Genomic DNA, 18182 nt, shown 5'->3' with positions numbered 1-18182 from the left:
GCATTTGGTGTTTTCAGTGTTTTAAATTTTTCCATTCTAACAGGTGTGTAGTGGCATTTCATTGTTGTTTAAATTTGCAAGTCTAATGACATAGATAGATAGATGATAGATAAATAGATAGATAGAGTCTAGCTGTGTTTCCAGAAAGAATAAATTGATTTTTCAGTAGACAGCTAGCATTCTGATATACTTTTTAAATAAAAGGCACTGAAGGTATGAATTTCACACTGAGCACTGCTTTAGCAACTAAGATTCTGTTATGAGGTATTCTTGTTATCATGATTTTCTAGATTTTCCATTATCACTGTTGTTTAAAATGTCCAACTGGTCAAGGGTTTTGTTTCTTGATTCCATTATTAATTTCTAGTTTGACTGCATTGTGATCAGTTAATGTTGTCTGTTTTATTTCTATGTCTTAGAATTTACTGTTTTTCTTTTTTTTAATTCAGGTTTTTCTTGTGATTAATTTTGTAAATGTTCAAAGGGCACATGAAAAGAAAATGCGTTTTCTATTCTCAGGCTATATAAAGTATGTTTTCAGGCTATAGAGTACATTTCTATTAAATCTTCCATACTAAGAATGTTATTTAGGTATTCTCTGTCCTTTCTATTATTTGTATTCTTTTAAATTCCTGCTGTAGATTGAGAGAGGTGAACTAAATTTTATGTGTTTATGTTCTTCCTTATAACTCCTATAGTTTGATATCAAAATCCATCAAAGATATCATGCATGAACACACACAAAATGATAGACCAATAATTTCTAAATATTAGGAAACCAAATTCATCAGCCTTTTAAAAAATTATAATACACCATGACCAAATAGGGATTATTCCATAAATGCAACAATGACTCAATTTTAGGAAATATATTATTATTATAATTCAATATATTAATACTTCAAAAGAGAAAAACCATATGATTATCTCTATAGACGCTTAAAAGGCATGTAATTCAATATCTATTAATTTTTTTAAAAAGTTCTAACTAAAACAGAAACAGCTGGACACAATAAAGTCTATCTAATAATACCATCCTTAATCAGGAAACAGTAGCAAACTACTATGTAACTTCAAAAGGTTTACTATTATTTTGATTATTTCATAACAAAATGTTAGCAGTATCTGATATTGTAATTTTGGTTTGGTTTGTACCCTACATTTAGTCAAAGTTAAAACTTGATTAAATTAGACATCAAATCTAGTGACCTAAGAGCAATAAAGTCATGTTGAACAATTATGGTCCTATTTTTATACTCAATACTATACTTCAATAAAAATCAAGGTAAAACATGTTCTTACTCGAAGTACTATATCAAAGAGTCAAAATACAGACATACTATGGGGAAAAGCTAGCTCTTAAAGAATCATTTGACTGGTTATCAAATACTGCAGTGGGACAAATTTCTGGTGATAAAGACTAGGTTATTAAGATTTGAAACCCCTTTTATAACTGTGTTACCAATACTCCCAGTCCCACTGTACCTGTTTCTTTCAGGAGATTCCAGATGTCTCTGCATTTATGGATCTGATCAAGTGCACGATTCAGTAACCTGGTCTATTTGGTAAGAAAGCCATGAGAAAATTAGTCTCAACCAAACCAAACTTTAAGCAAATAAAAATATCATTTTCACTAAAAACAGTTAAAAATAAAACTATAGAAAAATGAAAGTATAAAGTGAATATTTGGAATTTACATATAAATATTAGCCTCTATATATTTTTTTTAACTTTTCTTTAATGTTCCAGGAAAATGAGGATTATATAGAAAATCTTGAACATTATCAATTTCTTTAATGATCTAGGATAGAAGAGAAGCACTTCCAGAATGGTGGTATGAGGAGAGCCATGGATCCTCTCCCCAGCAAAACTACCATAACTGGTGAAAATTTTAAAACACAATCATGTAAAGTCTCAGGAAAGTGCCTTGAGGGCATATAGCAAATGGGGAAACATCTATTCCAGGAAATCTACTAAGTCTTTGTAAGAACAGTGAGTACCTGTAGCAGTTGAGCCATGATCTACTCACTCTCCCTCAAGCTCATTGTGATGTAACTGCACTTTAGGTGGGTGGGGCCAAGAAGATGGGGCTCACTCTATTCTTAGTTTCCAGGCTAGGGATGACCAGAATGGGCATGCTGCCAGTACTTATCATCCCCCTCCCCAAGATCTGTATTGCATGAGTTCTATTATAAACAAGCACAACCGAGAAGACTTGAGCTCTCTTCTTCTACCCAGTCCTCATACCAGACATTGCAAATTGAGAATACTGGGTCTCAATTGCCCTCACCTCAGCTTTCTTATAAGATAGAGTTTCCATGCTGGAAGAGGCAAGCCAAGAATGCTAGGGACTATAACTTTTGCCTAGCCCTGACTCATAGAGCTGTATTGTCACTCTGATACAAATGGGTCACTGTCCCTGCCTCTAGTTTCAAAGCAGTGGTATAGAGTTTCTGCTCAGGAGGAGAAGAAGGCCATTAGAAGAGTGAGCTCTGTAGTCACCCTAAGGAGACTGACTTTTATTGAAATAGAACTTGAGGAAGTTCGAGTCTAAGGGCACTATAAAAGAAAGTGGAGATTTTGGTGTGGGTAATTAAGAGGAGGCTGGTAACTAATGATATCGAAAAGCCAAATAGTAGACCAGCTAGAAGTTTACAGAGAGAACCAGGGGAAGAGAAAGCTAAGAAGACTCCCTATCCCTTCAAAGGGGTCTTACTTTAATTGGATCAGACTGTGGAGTAATTTATGCCAAAGACCATTTTCAAACACTCACGTGCACCTGCGTGCACATGCATATACACACACACACACACACACACACACACACACAGCAGTCACCTAGTAATTAGTCAAGACTTAAATCTGTGTGTGATACCAATAAAAGAAGCCCATTCAGAAGCTTAACAGGGAGATCACAGAAAGAGATAGTCAAAAATAACCCTGCTAAAACTTCTTTCATCCCTTTTCAGGGGAGGGTTCAGGGTGACTGCAAAGGCAAAGACTGTAATCTCTGATAAGTAATATCAGAAGCTGTATACTACTATACAGCTTTGGGAAACAGACTGCACTGAACTAGCTCAGCCAAGTCACTAAGCAAATATTAACAGCAAGTCCGGGGGGGGGGGCAATCAGTATCCAAAGATGTTCCAATATATTATGCAAAATGTCCAGTTTTCAACAAAAAATTATAAGATACACAAAGAAACAAGAAGTATGACCCATACACAGGAATAAAGTATGCAACAGGAACTGACTTTGGAAAGGTCCAATGTTGGAACTTAGCAGAAACAGATTTCAAAGGAGCTATTCTAAATATGTTCAAACAACTAAAGGAAACCACACTTAAAGAAGGAAGGTATGATAACAATGTTAGGAAATGCAGAATCTTGATTAAAAAGGCAGTGGGATAACATATTCAATGTAATGAAATAAAGTATCAATCATCCAAGAATCTAATATCCAGCAAAACTATCTTTCAGAGCTGAAAGCAAAATAAATTCTCAGATTAAAAAAAGCTGAGAGAATCTTTTTGTTAGCAGAACCATTTTATAAAAATGCTAAGAGAGGTTCTTCAGGCTGAAAGCAATTGACACCAGATAGTAATTTGAATCCAAATGAAAAAACAAAGTGTACTGATAAAAGTAATTATGTAACTGTAGAAGAAAGTATAAATATATATTTCTTCTTTCTTCTTGTTTTAAAAAAACAATTATATAAAACTATATATAGGGCTTCCCTGGTGGCGCAGTGGTTGAGAATCCACCTGCCAATGCAGGGGACATGGGTTCGTGCCCCGGTCCGGGAAGATCCCACATGCCGTGGAGCGGCTGGGCCCGTGAGCCATGGCCACTGAGCCTGTGCGTCTGGAGACTGTGCTCCGCAACGGGAGAGGCCACAACAGTGAGAGGCCCACATACCACCAAAAAAAAAAAACCAAAAAAACTATATATAGTTTTTTTATATACCATTTCACCAACCCAAGAAGAAAATACATTCTTTCTCAAGCACACATGGCACTTTATCCAGGACAGACCATTTGTTAGGCCACAACACAGACTTCAAATAAATTTAAAATAACTTGAAGTCACACAAAGTATGTACTCTGTCCACAGTGGAACAAGATTAGAAATCAGTAAGATAATAATAAATAATAATAAATTTGGGAAACAAACATGTGGATATTAAACAATAGATTCCTAAATAAACAATGGGTCAAAGAAGAAATCAGAATGAAAATTAGAAAATATTTTGCGATGAATGAAAAGAGAAAAACAAACAAACCAATACTTATGGGATGCTGCTCAAGCTATGATGCTATGGTCTGAATGTATGCCCCCAAATTCGTATGTTAAAATCATACCCCAAAGGTGAAGGTATTAGCAGGTGGGGCCTTTTAGAGATGCTAAAGTCATAAGGATGGAGCCCTCATACATGAGATTTGTGCTTTTTATAAGAAGGTTCCAAAGAGATCCTTGGCACTTTCCATCATGGGAGGACACAGTAAAAAGGTGTCAACTATAAAGGAGGAAGACAGACCTCATCAGAGAACACAACCATGCTGGTACCTTGATCTTGGGACTTCCAGCATCCAGAACTGTGAGAAATAAATTTCTGTTGTTTATAAGCTACCCAGTCTATTGTGTTTTGTTATAGCAGCTTGAATGGACTGAGACAGAAAACTGGTACTGATTGGTGGGGTGCTGCTGTAACAAATACCTAAAAATATGGAAGCAGCTTTGGAAGTGGGTAATGGGCAGAGTCTGGAAGAGTTTGGAGGTGCATGCTAGAAAGTCTACATTGCCATGAATGGATTGTTAAGGGAAATTCTCTTGAGGATCAAGAAAGAGAAGAGGAGAGCTGTAGAGAAAGTCTCAGTCTTCTTAGAGAATATCTAAGTGGTTGTGAACAGAATGTTGGTAGAAATATCGACAGTAAATGTCATTCTGATGAGGTCTCAGATGGAAATGAGGAACATTGGAAACTAGAGGAAAGGCCATCCTTGCTATAAAGTGGCAAAGAGCTTGGCTGAATTGTGTTTGTGTTCCCAGTGTTTTATAGAAGGTAGTACTTGTGAGCGATGAATTGATATTTGGCTGAAGAAATTTCTAAGCAAAGTGTTGAAGAGTGGCTTGGTTTCTCTTGAATGCTTATAGTAAAATGTGAGAACAGAGAAATGATTTAAAGGTGGAATTGTTAATCAAAAATTAAGCAGAATTTTAAAATGTGGAAAATTCTCAACCCATTAATATTGAAAGAAATAAGAAAGCTTCAAAGGGAGAGAACACCAAGGGTGTGGCTGAATTGATAAGGAGATTGCTGTGGATGAACCATCTCAGCAGAAGCTAGGAGCTATTCAACAAGACAATGGGGAGATTGGTCAGCCATCTAAACAGAAGCCAGGACCTACTGTCCAAGGCAAAGGAAGAATAACCTCAACAGCAGATCAGAGATCTTTGGGGCTGGCCCTCCCATCAGGGGCTCGGAGTGCAAGGGCCTGCGGGGCAGAAGGATTTCAAAGGAGGGGCCCACTGCGGCCCAGAGCCATCTCATCTCCTGGGCCGTGCTCCTCAAATTCCCGCACCATGCTCCTCAGACACCCCAAGTGCAGCATAGGCTGCTGTGGTTGTCCCTCCAGAAGGCACAGGTTGCAAACCTCTGAAGGCATCAGCTTGGTGTTTTCTCCCCAGTATTCAGAGTGCAAGAGCTGGGGGGCACTGCTGCCCTCTCCTAAATTTCAAAAGATGCCCCAGAGACCGTCAGGGCCCAGGCAAAGAACCTCTGTAGGGGAGAACCACTGCAGAAAGTCCTCACTAGGGCAATGCCCCACAGAGCCTTCTACCCCAGACCAGTAGAGCCACCTTGTGGAATTCCAGCCTGAACCCTAACTTGTGAGAGCTGTAGCATGTACTGCACCTGGCAGAGCCATGCAGGTGGGGTCTAGAGGCTTGGGGGCCCAACTGCAGCCCCAGTGGGTTCAAAATGTGGGGCACCAAGACAAGGATTGTTTTTAAGCCTTGGGGTTTAATGTTGTTTTCCCCATTAGGTTTTGGGCTTACCTTTGTAAGCAGCTCTTTGTAGGAACCTTCCCTCAGCAGGAAACCCCTTTTCTTGTCAATTTAGCAAAGCTATACTGTAACTAACTTTTTTCTTTTTTTTGGCTGTGTTGTATCTTTGTTGCTGTGCACGGGCTTTCTCTAGTTGTGGTGAGCAGGGGCTACTCTTTGTTGCAGTGTTGCGGCAGTCTCATTGTGGTGAATACTCTTGTTGAGAAGCACGGGCTCTAGGCACGCAGGCTCAGTAGTTGTGGCGCACGGGCTTAGTTGGTCCACAGCATGTGGGATCTTCCCAGACCAGGGCTTGAACCCGTGTCCCCTGCATTGGCAGGTGGATTCTTAACCACTGCACCACCAGGGAAGCCCTGTAACTAACTTAAATCAGGCATCCCCATGCTCTATTCATCTTTGGCCCAAGCACACCTTTCAAATCTTTTGATCACACAATACCTTGCCTAAACTGTTGGTTCTTTCCTTAGATCAAAGAAGTGGAAATGAAGGATAAGTAATTAACAGAAGACCAGATATCTTCCCTAGCTTCCCCTTCAGTAACCAATTGTCCTGTTCTAGGAAAAAGATGTGGTTCCTTGATAACTTACAATTACTATATATATTTTAAAGCATCACTCACTTTCCCCAGCTCATACTCAGAAGACTAGATGCAATGTTGATAGGATTATGCAGTCTATCTATATTGCTTCATAATATACTTATTTGGAAATACTTCAGTTGATGAGGATTTAGAGAACAAGGAACAGATGTAAATAATAGAATCCAACAAATCTTCATTAGAGAAAGAGCACCATGGTCTAACTCATAGGAGCCAGGCTAACATGGGGAAAGGCAGAAGTACATCTTCAATTATCTAAACAGATATCCTTTCAAAAGCAAAGATTATAGAAAGGTTACTAGGTTAGAGAGTTCTTAGGAAACATAAGTGTATGCAAGAGAAAGAACACAGGAAAAAAAGAACAGTGTTAGAAACAAACAAAATAATTAAGGATCATACTTAAGAGTTTGTGAAATTTCCCTCACATCAATTTGATCTCTATTCACTGAGATACAAATTTAACAGACTCAGGACTACCAACTTAAGAGGGAAAGCTTTTAAAAAGTTAAAACCGCTATGTGAAAACAAGATGTTACTGTTTTCTTAGTAAAGCAAAAGACCTTATTGTGAGAATACCATTGAAACAGAGCAGGACCCTGTGGGGCCCTCCTGGGGAATAAAAGCCTTTCTGTTCCACCATTTCTTGTTTGTAGAATAAAGGCTTTCAGCCTCCTAGACCTTCCCTGAGTTCCAAAGGGCAGATTCAAACAGTTACTAATTAGAAGAGTGATGGAATGCAGAAAGAAAACAATAGTGCAGGATGGTGGTCCTGGTTCCTCCTTGGGGGATGTGGATAACAGTTTGATATATATCTCTGAGTTCTTCTACAGGAACTAAGGCCCCCACCCAGGTGGAGGATGATAACTTTAGGCTGAGCACAAGCATGTGGACCCCAGACTGGTTGGAACCAGAAGACTGATGATTGCGATTCCTGGAACACCACACTGTTACCTCACCACCAACCAATCAGAGGAGGGTTACACACCCTGCATCACCTCCCCCACTCAAATTTCGCATACAAAAACTTCTTCCCTGAAATCCATTGGGGAGTTCAGGTCTTTTGAGCATGAGCCACCCATCCTCCTTGCGTGGCCCTTGCAATAAGCCTTCCTCTGCTCCAAACTCTGACATTTCAGTTTGTTTAGCCTCACTGTGTGTGGGGCACACGAACCTGAGTTCGACAACACCCTTACTTGTTAAGAAGCAAAATGTTTGTTTTGGTTCTGCTCTGAGGATCATAGATTCTTTTTTTCATCTTCTTTTACAATGGAAAGGTTTCTACAAAGAGGCCCCTTTACTACTCAGGACAACTACTTTATCTTCTTTATCCCCAGTACCTAGCAGAGTGCTTGGTACTCATATGTTTTTCGAGTTGAACTCAACAAGGGAAGAGAAAGGAAAGAAAATATGTTGGCAGAGATCTGCTAAGAGTTTATTCCAGATGTGAAGAATCATATAAAAGAACAGATTAACAGAAGGAAGAGAATAAGCACCAAGAAGGATTTTATACCAACTGGAAAGAAAAGAAGCTGGTAGGTATGGGAAATTGGGACGTTTTCTTTGTCTAGGGAAGAGAAAAAAGCAGAGAGACCTAGAACTTAATTAAAAACATACAAAAATGCTAGTGGTCCAACTTGGTGACAACTTTCTTAGCTTGAAAGAAGGAAGGTAAAGAACTAAAGACAAACCAAAGAATACTCTGGTAGATGGGAGAGCAAGATGTTGATGTTGGTATCTCCTAAAAGGGGTAAGGTTTAAGCTGAGAGTGGAATTCAGGCAAAAGTAGGAATTCTGTCTTCTTCTTGTTAAAATTGAGTTAATGATAAAATATTTAAGAATGTGGGCTAAAGAAAGCAAATGCAATTGAGTGATGAAAAACAAGCCAACTAAATAATTTCAGATGGCTATCAAAGCTGTGGAAGTAAATGAGTGCTTCCTTAGAGAATGTGTGAAAGGAAATAGAGAAGACACTCCTATGGACCACATGTGATCACAGGGAGATGATGAAGATAAAGAATATTTCAAAACAGATTCAGAAAAAATGGTCCATGGCAAGGGGCATTTTAAAAGAAAAGGCCAAGCCAAATGTGACCTTTCCTTAGGAAGGAAGTAGCCATTACAAATCTTTGAAATCAAGATGTTGCTAGAATGGAGGGAAGGATTCTTTAAAGAGAATAAAAAACAATTGCATCAGGGAAAGCAAACATACCAAAACAGCACACTGAATGCTTGTGTTTTCCTTGAAGGTTGCACATTACCTGTTCGGAAGTTGTTGAAGCTTTTCTCCCTTGCTCTATATCAACTGCAGATGCCACAAGTAAACATGTTTTCTGTGCAATCAGAATTGCTTGATCAGAAGGACAAAACTGGGACAGCTGATAAGAAATAACCAGAACATCAATGAATAGTGAGAATTCTGCCAGGTGAACACAAACAATCAGAATGAAAATCAGCAAAATCCTGTCTGAATGACAAAATTCAGCTGGAAAAGCACATCTCACCTTAAAAATGATATAGACTATAACACTGATTTACAGTTTTAATTTTCTATTACTTTCCCTTGTTTTTTAGCACCTTTCTAGAGATTAAAAAGCTTCATTTCTTCACAATTTTCCTATCTTTCCCAGTGACAAGTACTGTCATTTGGCCCTGTATTTCTATCTAGTGATTTACTTCTTGGTTTATGTTGTAATTTCTAAGTGATTTTCCCCCTGGCAAATAGATTTCCCCTTTGCATTGAATAGAGCTGAAATTAGTACCTATATTATTCATGGTTGAAAGAGACAATGTCAAATCTTGACAGGCATTAGGCATAACCTCATCATTAAACCTTGTCCTCCAGCTTTAGAAAAAACTCCCATGGGGTGTGCTCAGAGCAGGGGGCCTGAAGAAATGGCTCCTCTGTTTACAACACACCCAAAAGAAATCTGAGGTCATTGTGACAAGGGGTACAAACTTGTGGCCTTCCTATGAACAAATACCCAACACATGTCCCCTTGTAGCTCCACATGGCTTCTGGGTAGGACCAGAGGGACAGGTCTCAATATTGGAAGAAAAGCTACAGTATTTAGTGGGGAAGTTTGCCACCTAGAGCCAGTGAGGTCCACACATGAGTGGGCCATAAGTGGTCTTACAGACATAAAGACTTTGAATCTCTTTATTCAAGGGGAAAAAATAGATTCCAACTATATGCCATTCTGGAAAAGGCAAAACTATGGAGACAATAAAAAGATCAATGGTTGCCAGGAGTTTTGGGGGGAGAGGGGAGCTGAATACACAAAGTACAGAAGTTTTTATTGAGCAGTGAAATACTTTGTATGACATTATAATGATGGATATATGTCATTATACTTTTGTGCAAACCCATAGAACGTCCAACACTACTCACTTCAATAAAGTGAACGCTAAGGTGAACTGTGGACTTTGGTTTTATGATGTGTCAACGCAGTTTGTCCTTGGTTTAAAAAAGAAAAGGTACGACTCTGTTGATAATGGCTACTTATGTGTCAGGACGGGGTATATGGGGGAATTTCTGTACCTTCCTGTCAATTTTGTTGTAAACCTAAAACTGCTTTTAAAAAAAGTCTCAAAAAAGAAAGAATTAACACTCAGGTTAGACATTTTTGGCAAAACTTTTGTTTCATTATATATGTATGCATATTATATATGTGTGTGTGTTTGTTGGACTGTGATGTAAAAGGTATTTTTTAGATCAAAAGAGTTTGCAGGCCACTGTAGTTAAGTTATACTAGCAAATAAAAGCACAAATTAACCTCAAAAAAACTCCAAACCTCCCAGCTTTGTAGTACAGTAAAATTCTAGGCTACTTGATTCTAACATGGAATCCGACTAGTGCTGTCATGAATGTCAAAACTAAAGCTAGGGCTTCCCTGGTGGTGCAGTGGTTGAGAATCCGCCTGCCGATGCAGGGGACATGGGTTCGTGCCCCGGTCTGGGAAGATCCCACATGCCCCGGAGCGGCTGGGCCCGTGAGCCATGGCCACTGAGCCTGCTCATCCGGAGCCTGCCCTCCGCAATGGGAGAGGCCACAGCAGTGAGAGGCCCGCATACCAGGAAAAAAAAAAACAACTAAAGCTAATTTATTTTACCTAATTAAAATGGCAATTATACCTAAACTTTCAAACATTATTTCTTAATCTCCCCAAATATTTAGTGATCATAATCATCACCATCATTTAACTAACAGCATTTCAAGACACCCAATCTCTGTACATCTCAGGTGACTCATATATAAAATGAGGGAGTTGTGCCAGATTATCTCTATAGTTCTTTCCAGTTCTAAAACATTTAATCTATCTCAACATATCAGACTGCATACTCCTGAATGTGTATGAGGGATATTCTTTGCCACCTCTCCTTTCATCCTCTAATCACTACTTGATCCTCTTTCTGGCATTTAACCTCTACCTTGGAGGATAACAACTATTTTAAAAGGCTTAAAACTGCAAAACAAGCTCACAAATCCTTACACACAAAACCTGCTCTCGGAAAAATTATAAAGTAGGTTCAAGCTTCTTAGCATCCTTTTAACCTCCTGTTGTCCCCAGATACCTATTCAATATTCCTATAGACTTATACACATAACCCTTCCTAATGTTTTGGTAATTGACAACTTCTTAGAGTATTCCCTCCTAAAGATAGTTACATTTTGATATAGGTTCTGAGAGACTGAAATTCTTTCAAAGATAAAGAAATAAGTCTCTTATGGTAGAACTTTAGGCTCCATGATGGTTGTTTGTGATATTTCGGTATGGGGAGACCTGCCTCATGTTCTCATATTATACCCTATCCCTATAGGGATCAAATTCTCCTTAGGTCATTCCTGCTTAAACATATATTAAAAGTTCCTAGATTAAAAGCCAATCTCACTCTATACTTAGTCATTGACTATACCCATAGTGGTCATATCCTTGTTGTGATCCATGTGAGATACTTGTTGGAAGAGACTTACCTTATAAGAAATCATGAAAAACTCTCGCATTGTCACTGGGTCTTCGTTACACTGCATAGCCAAGTTCCAAGCTGAAAGTTAACATGAAATAACATAATTATGAAAATTTACTGTTTAATCTGTACCATTATAATCTCCACTACCTACATCTTTAATATTAATATTAATATTAATTTAATATTAATTTCTCAGGGGTTAAAAAAAGCTAACTTTAGGTTTTTAGAGAATTTTTTTCCAGGTAAATTTAGAGACTTCTATCACTTCCAATCTTTAATTCTAGGACAATGGCCAATGGAGATAGTGCTGGATTTTTAAAAATTGGGGACATATGACAAATTCTTAGTTGGCACAAATCCATCTAAAAAAATGAGGATCACTCTGAGGAGTTCACCAACTTCAGTTGGTGGAGCCCCCATTAGGCAACATTCAGTATGATCTTTACCTTGGAAAATCAAAATTAAAATTCAGTAAAACAAGTACTAGAAAATAACTTTTCAAACTTCCAAAAGGTCAAAGTCATTAAACCTTTCTATAGCTTAAATGTTTGTTATTTTCCATTATTTGCATGTTTCCCAGAAGCCAGATTGCTGTATTTATTCCCTTTTCTCCTAGATTAGAGCCCCAGTAAACCCCATAAAGCAGAAAAAGGTCCATGTAGAACCAGTTTACTTTGTGACATTGATGCTTAATTGCTTTTGCTTACTTATCACTGTAGTAACTACCTCCACAATTTTGTAAACATTTTTATTGAAACAGAACCTACATAAAGTAAATTACACAACTCATAATTGTACAGCTTGATGAATTTTCACCAAGTGTATATATCCATGTAACCAATCCAGATCAAGGAAGATCTTGATCATTACCAGAAACCCAGAAGCATTCTCACTTATCCTCTTCAAGTACGACTCCCTTCAAGGGTAATCACTATCCTAAGTTCTAACAGTGCCAATTAGTTTTGCCTGTTTTTTTGTTTTTCTTTTTGTTTTTTACTATATATAAATGGAACCATGCAGTATATGCTCAACATCTGGCTTCTTTTGCTCAACAATATTTTTGTGAGATTCATTCATATTGTTGCACGTAGTTTATTTTTCATGAATCACATTTAGAGACAAATTGGGCATTCTAGACCAAGTTTAGGAGCATAACCTTGGGGACCTGTAGTTCTAATTCATCATTTTATTCTTAGATCCATTTCTATGGAAAAGGAAAAAAACTAATACTTAGTGAGTACACAGTATGCCCCAGGTACATACACTTTCATTTAAAACCCATAATAGCCCTATGAAGTATGTATAATTGTCCCCATTTTTATAAATAGTGAAACTGAGATTAAGCAAGTTATCCTTGTACCCATAGCTACAAATAGAAGATCCAGAATTTGAATCCACATCTGTATGATTCTACCATCCCACAATGTTTCCCATAGCCACAGAATTTCCTTTTACCTATTTTTTGAAACCAGTGAGCTTCATGAGTCCTTGAGCCTGAAGTCGAGGCTTCTCCATAAAAATACTGAACAAGTTTCGGGAGTGCTGAAGTCAAACAGGAAAATGTGATATTGAGGTCTTTTGCTTTATACTATAGCAAAGTTGTTAATCCTGCTTTAAAAACAGTCAAACATGAGCTTGAATTTAGAAAGTTCTTTTTTTTATGCGTGTGCATGGGTGCATACCAAAAGTAATTTAAATGACAAAAAGCATTACCAAGCTCCAAGGAACTGTTAACTCAAACTCTGGGGAACAAACACATTTTTAGAGAGATTTATAATTTTAATTAGAGCAATCATTCACCACCTGAGGTAGAAAGATATGATTTACGTGTAAGGAAACAAAGAAGAGAAATAATCATTTAAAACACTGAAAAGGAGATTGAGGATTGGAATAGTATTGATAGGTTGGCATAATATTTACTGAGCTCCTACGGCAAGCACAGTATGGAACCAGAATGTGCCGACATCATCAGAAAGCATTTATTACATACTCATGTGCCCTTCTGAGAGATAAGAATGCCAACAGAAAACTTTTTCTCTTTTGAAAAGCTGTGGTTTCTAAACCACTTTGCTACATTTACACCCTGTTGACAGGTATTTGAGGTATAAAATTGAACTACTGCAATAAATGCAACAGAATTTCTAAGATATGGAGTTTTTGGTGTGTTTCAGACATAAGGAAATAGGTACATGGGCAGTAGAAATTGGAAGACCTATTAGGCAAAAGGGACACCAAGAAAGAAAGCATGGAGTTGGAAAAAGGAATGCAACGTAGCTAGGAGGTTAGCTGAATGAAGTGGACAGGGAGGAATTAGTAGATAGAGGAGATGACACAGACTTGGATAGACAGATGGACAGCTTCAAAATAACAGAGTAAACAATCCGAATTTGATTGAGAGAACATGAAAATTAGTAGGGCTTAGAATATTTTTATTTGTCTTGACCCTTTTTCACCTGTTCAATTTCTAGGTTAGGACCAAGTGGCAATAGACATGGAAGGGAGGGAGGGAGGAAGGAAGGAAGGAAGGAAGGAAGGGAAATATCTTTTAAAAACTGTAATAAAAACAGGTGAAATCACATTTGGAGATGAATGCTAATGATGACAAACTTTTCTCGGCTTGTGAATAAATAAACAGGTATACTGCTGTGACAAATGTTAGTAAAAGCATGAAGCTTAACTCAAACACGAAGCCCGAGTCAGTGTGCTCAATGTACTTGGAGAATTTAATAGAGGATAGAGGCAAAATGAAGGAGTGAAAATAATCAAGGAGATATTTACCTGTATTCAAGCAAGTCAAAAGTCTATCCATTTCTTTCTTTCTAAAAAATAAAGAAAAGAGTATTATCATACTGTTCCAAACCTTTACTACAGAAAAGTATCAAAAAGAGACTCTATATTTGCCTGAGAGCACCTCAAGGAAAATGTAAAATTGTGAAGTTTGTTGTTCAAGGCTCCAACCTCTCATTTCAACACTGTTTTCCCTCATTATAGGATACTTTTCCTCATCTCCAATGTCCTCATATTTTTTTCTCTCTTCCCTTTCTACACCTACTCTCAAGCAAAGGATTTCAATGACTGATAAGGTTTTATACTACAGGGTCATAGAATTTGAGAGCAGGTAGTGATCTCTGATTTTCAAGCTTTGGTGTTTTTTGAAGAGGGAGAAAACTGGAACCTGTGTTTCAAATAAAATTTTATTGAAGTCTAATATACAAGAAGAGACAAAAGTGTACCTTTTCTAGTTGAACCAGTGGTAGGTGGAGGCCTAGAGCCTCAGCTTTCTGGAAGTCTCTGAGGCAGTGCCACAGAATTTCCAGGTTTCTAAGGAATACAGTTTAAAAACCACTTATACATACCCTTCATTTTACAGATGAGGAAATAGATCTGGAAATGTGGGATGACCTGTCTAAGGTCATGCAATGACAATGTCAAGACTACTGCTACCTAGGTCTCTTGACCCTTTGTTAAGCTTCTTTAGGGGGAACATAAATTTTAACCGAGAAAAACATCCCATTATGCTTAAACCAAGGATTGAATATGGAAGTATCGGCAAACTCAACTAAGGAAGTTTATAGTAAGTAGGGTAGAACACACTATAAGACTGGCCTTATCAGGAGAATGTCTAGTATTATACAACACAGACTGTGCTTCAGGAAAAGCAGCAGCTTTCTTAGGGATAAACATTAGACATCTGCTTTATATAAAGTAACTTCTAACAATAAATTTTATTAATCTGAATTTCAGCTGAGCTAAAGTTGACTTCACTATTTAATTCAGTGACTATATAAAATAATCTAGGGAGGGTCCATTAATGCAAATAGCTAGTACAAATAAGAATGAGGACATGGAAAGGATGTACAGTCTATTTAAGAGACAAACTGCTTTCAAAAATTGTAGCACACTAATTGTTAATACTTAGGTAGATACTGTAATTGAAAACCATACGATTTTTAGAAGAGGACAGAACTTTAGAAATTTTCCAGTTCACCTTCTTTTATTTAATAGGTGAAGAAAATAAAGCCTAAAGAAGTTAAATAAGTTGTTATTGTCTAAGGTAAACCAGAAGTTAGTGAAACAGCTGAAACTAGAACTCAATTCTCTGACTCTTCCCATTGAATTAGGCTTTTTTTTTCTTTTATAAGTTAGTCTAATCTAGTTAGACTATCTAAATAGATTAGACTATCTAAATCTAAATGTTCTTTATTACTATATTTACTTGAGAACAATAAAGGTATATTTACAAAATATTCTGTAATTAAAGTTTGTCATTAATTTGAACAAGATTCCTTTCCTTTTCCCCATCTTTAAATTAGTTTTAATGAGTGGGATTTAACTGTGCATCACAATTACATGGAATATGAAACACCTTTAAATCCAATATAAGATCTTCTTGTAAAGAACTGATATTCAGCCATTTAAATAAATTGAGTGGCTATTATGTGCTAGATACTGTCCTAGGTTCCAGAGATACAAAGATAAATACAAATAGTCCTAGCCTTTGAGGAGCTCTTACAATCTATTAGCTATCAAGATTTAGTCCCTGAGTTTATTTCATTTTTTAACTTTTTATTGTTGAAAATTTCAAACATGCTTATATTTAATAGATAACTGAATTCCCATGTATCCATGGCCCAGCTTCAATAATTATTAACTCATCATCAATCTTATTTTAATGATACCTCCACCTACCCCTTCTTCTCCCATATTATTATTATTTTTTAACATCTTTATTGGAGTATAATTACTTTATAATGGTGTGTTAGTTTCTGCTTTATAACAAAGTGAATCAGTTATACATATACATATGTCCCCATATCTCTTCCCTCTTGTGTCTCCCTCCCTCCCACCCTCCCTATCTCACCCTTGTAGGTGGTCACAAAGCACCGAGCTGATCTCCCTGTGCTATGCGGCTGCTTCCCACTAGTTATCTATTTTACGTTTGGTAGTGTATATATGTCCATGCCACTCTCTCTCTTTGTCCCAGCTTACCCTTCTCCCTCCCCGTATCCTCAAGTCCATTCTCTAGTAGGTCTGTGTCTTTATTCCCGTCTTGCCCCTAGGTTCTTCAGAACTTTTTTTAAAATTCCATATACATGTGTTAGCATACAGTATTTGTTTTTTTCTTTCTGACTTACTTCACTCTGTATGACAGACTCTAGTTCCATCCACCTCACTACAAATAACTCAATTTCATTTCTTTTTATGGCTGAGTAATATTCCATTGTATATATGTGCCACATCTTCTTTATCCATTATCTGTTGATGGACAATTAGGTTGCTTTCATGTCCTGGCTATTGTTAATAGAGCTGCAATGAACATTTTGGTGCATGACTCTTTTTGAATTATGGTTTTTTCAGGGTATATGCCCAGTAGTGGGATTGCTGGGTCATAGGTTAGTTCTGTTTTTAGATTTTTAAGGAACACCCATACTGTTCTCCATAGTGGCTGTATCAATTTACATTCTCACCAACAGTGCAAGAGAGTTCCCTTTTCTCCACACCCTCTCCAGCATTTATTGTTTGTAGAAGCAAATTCCAGACATCACATCATTTCATCCATAAATATTTTAGGATGTGTCTATAAGATGTAAGGATCCTTTAAAAACATAGCTATACTACCATTATATACCTAAAAGTTAATAATTTCTTAATATCCAATATTTGGTCATTACTCAAATTTTCAATTTTCTCAATACGGTGTTTTTTTTGTTTTTTTTTTTTAGTTACTTTGAGTGCCCTTCAAATGGATTCACAGAGCCTGTAAAGAAGGGGCAAAACTTACCATATATGTCTGGGTAAAATTTGTATTATGAAAAAAGTTATGTCATCAATCTAATATTATCTCAGTCATAGACAGTTCCCAAAGAATTTAGCTGAAAATATATATTGCCTCCAGGTACAAATATACAAAGCAAAAATGAAGTAGTGATACACTATTACAGAGGTTTTTGTCCAAGTAGAGAAAATAGAGATAGGTGGTATTTCTCTGAAAGTTATCTCTAGTCAAGACCTTGAATAGAGTTTTCTTTTAAATGATTAGGAGGAAGTGAATTTTGTGAATGAAATATGGGTGACCCAAATCTTCCATGAATTGTTAAGTTCTTTGTATCTTATGCCATAGAAACTGTGAGCAGAAAGATATTTGAATACTCCCAGCTGAGCTGATACAGAATCAGATTCTGATTCTGATCAACAAGCCAACCAGGTTATTTGCATTTCTGTGGGAAAGTAAGAGCTAAGAGCTAGTCTATATTTAAGTCTCCTGTTAAGAAAGGGGGAAACAGACACAATATCATAATGAAATCATAGCAAACATTACTGAGGGCGTGGTAAATGCCTGGCACTATTCTAATTGTTTTACATGTATTTATTCATCAGGTCATCACAGCAACCTCATAAGGTAGGTACTATTATTATACCCATTTTACAGATCTGGAAACAGAAGCCCAGGTTACATATCTAATAAGTGGCAGAGCCAAAATATGAACCCAGGAAAACTGGCCCTAGAGCCTATATTGACCTTAGCCAGTATACTATACATCTCTCAATAC

General features: G+C 37.2%; 1 protein-coding gene and 1 non-coding gene across 2 annotated transcripts in view; one reads left to right on the top strand and one right to left on the bottom strand.

The window, feature by feature from the left end:
• Positions 1-18182, bottom strand: part of TEX11 (testis expressed 11) — a 376012-nt gene that overhangs the window by 67872 nt on the left and 289958 nt on the right. The window contains exons 22-26 of the mRNA XM_059050388.2: positions 14410-14450; positions 13087-13173; positions 11636-11706; positions 8917-9038; positions 1486-1553 (exon numbers count right to left, since the gene is read on the bottom strand). Coding sequence (XP_058906371.1) covers positions 1486-1553; positions 8917-9038; positions 11636-11706; positions 13087-13173; positions 14410-14450 — 389 coding nt within the window. The remainder of the gene's footprint in view (positions 1-1485; positions 1554-8916; positions 9039-11635; positions 11707-13086; positions 13174-14409; positions 14451-18182) is intronic.
• LOC131749081 (small nucleolar RNA SNORA11) lies at positions 9525-9653 on the top strand. Its single transcript, XR_009333193.1, has one exon. It is a non-coding gene; the product is annotated as a small nucleolar RNA SNORA11 (small nucleolar RNA).

The sequence above is a fragment of the Kogia breviceps genome, chromosome X (assembly GCF_026419965.1).
Source record: "Kogia breviceps isolate mKogBre1 chromosome X, mKogBre1 haplotype 1, whole genome shotgun sequence".
Taxonomy (NCBI): domain Eukaryota; kingdom Metazoa; phylum Chordata; class Mammalia; order Artiodactyla; family Physeteridae; genus Kogia; species Kogia breviceps.
This window is presented reverse-complemented; position numbering and strand designations above follow the sequence as displayed.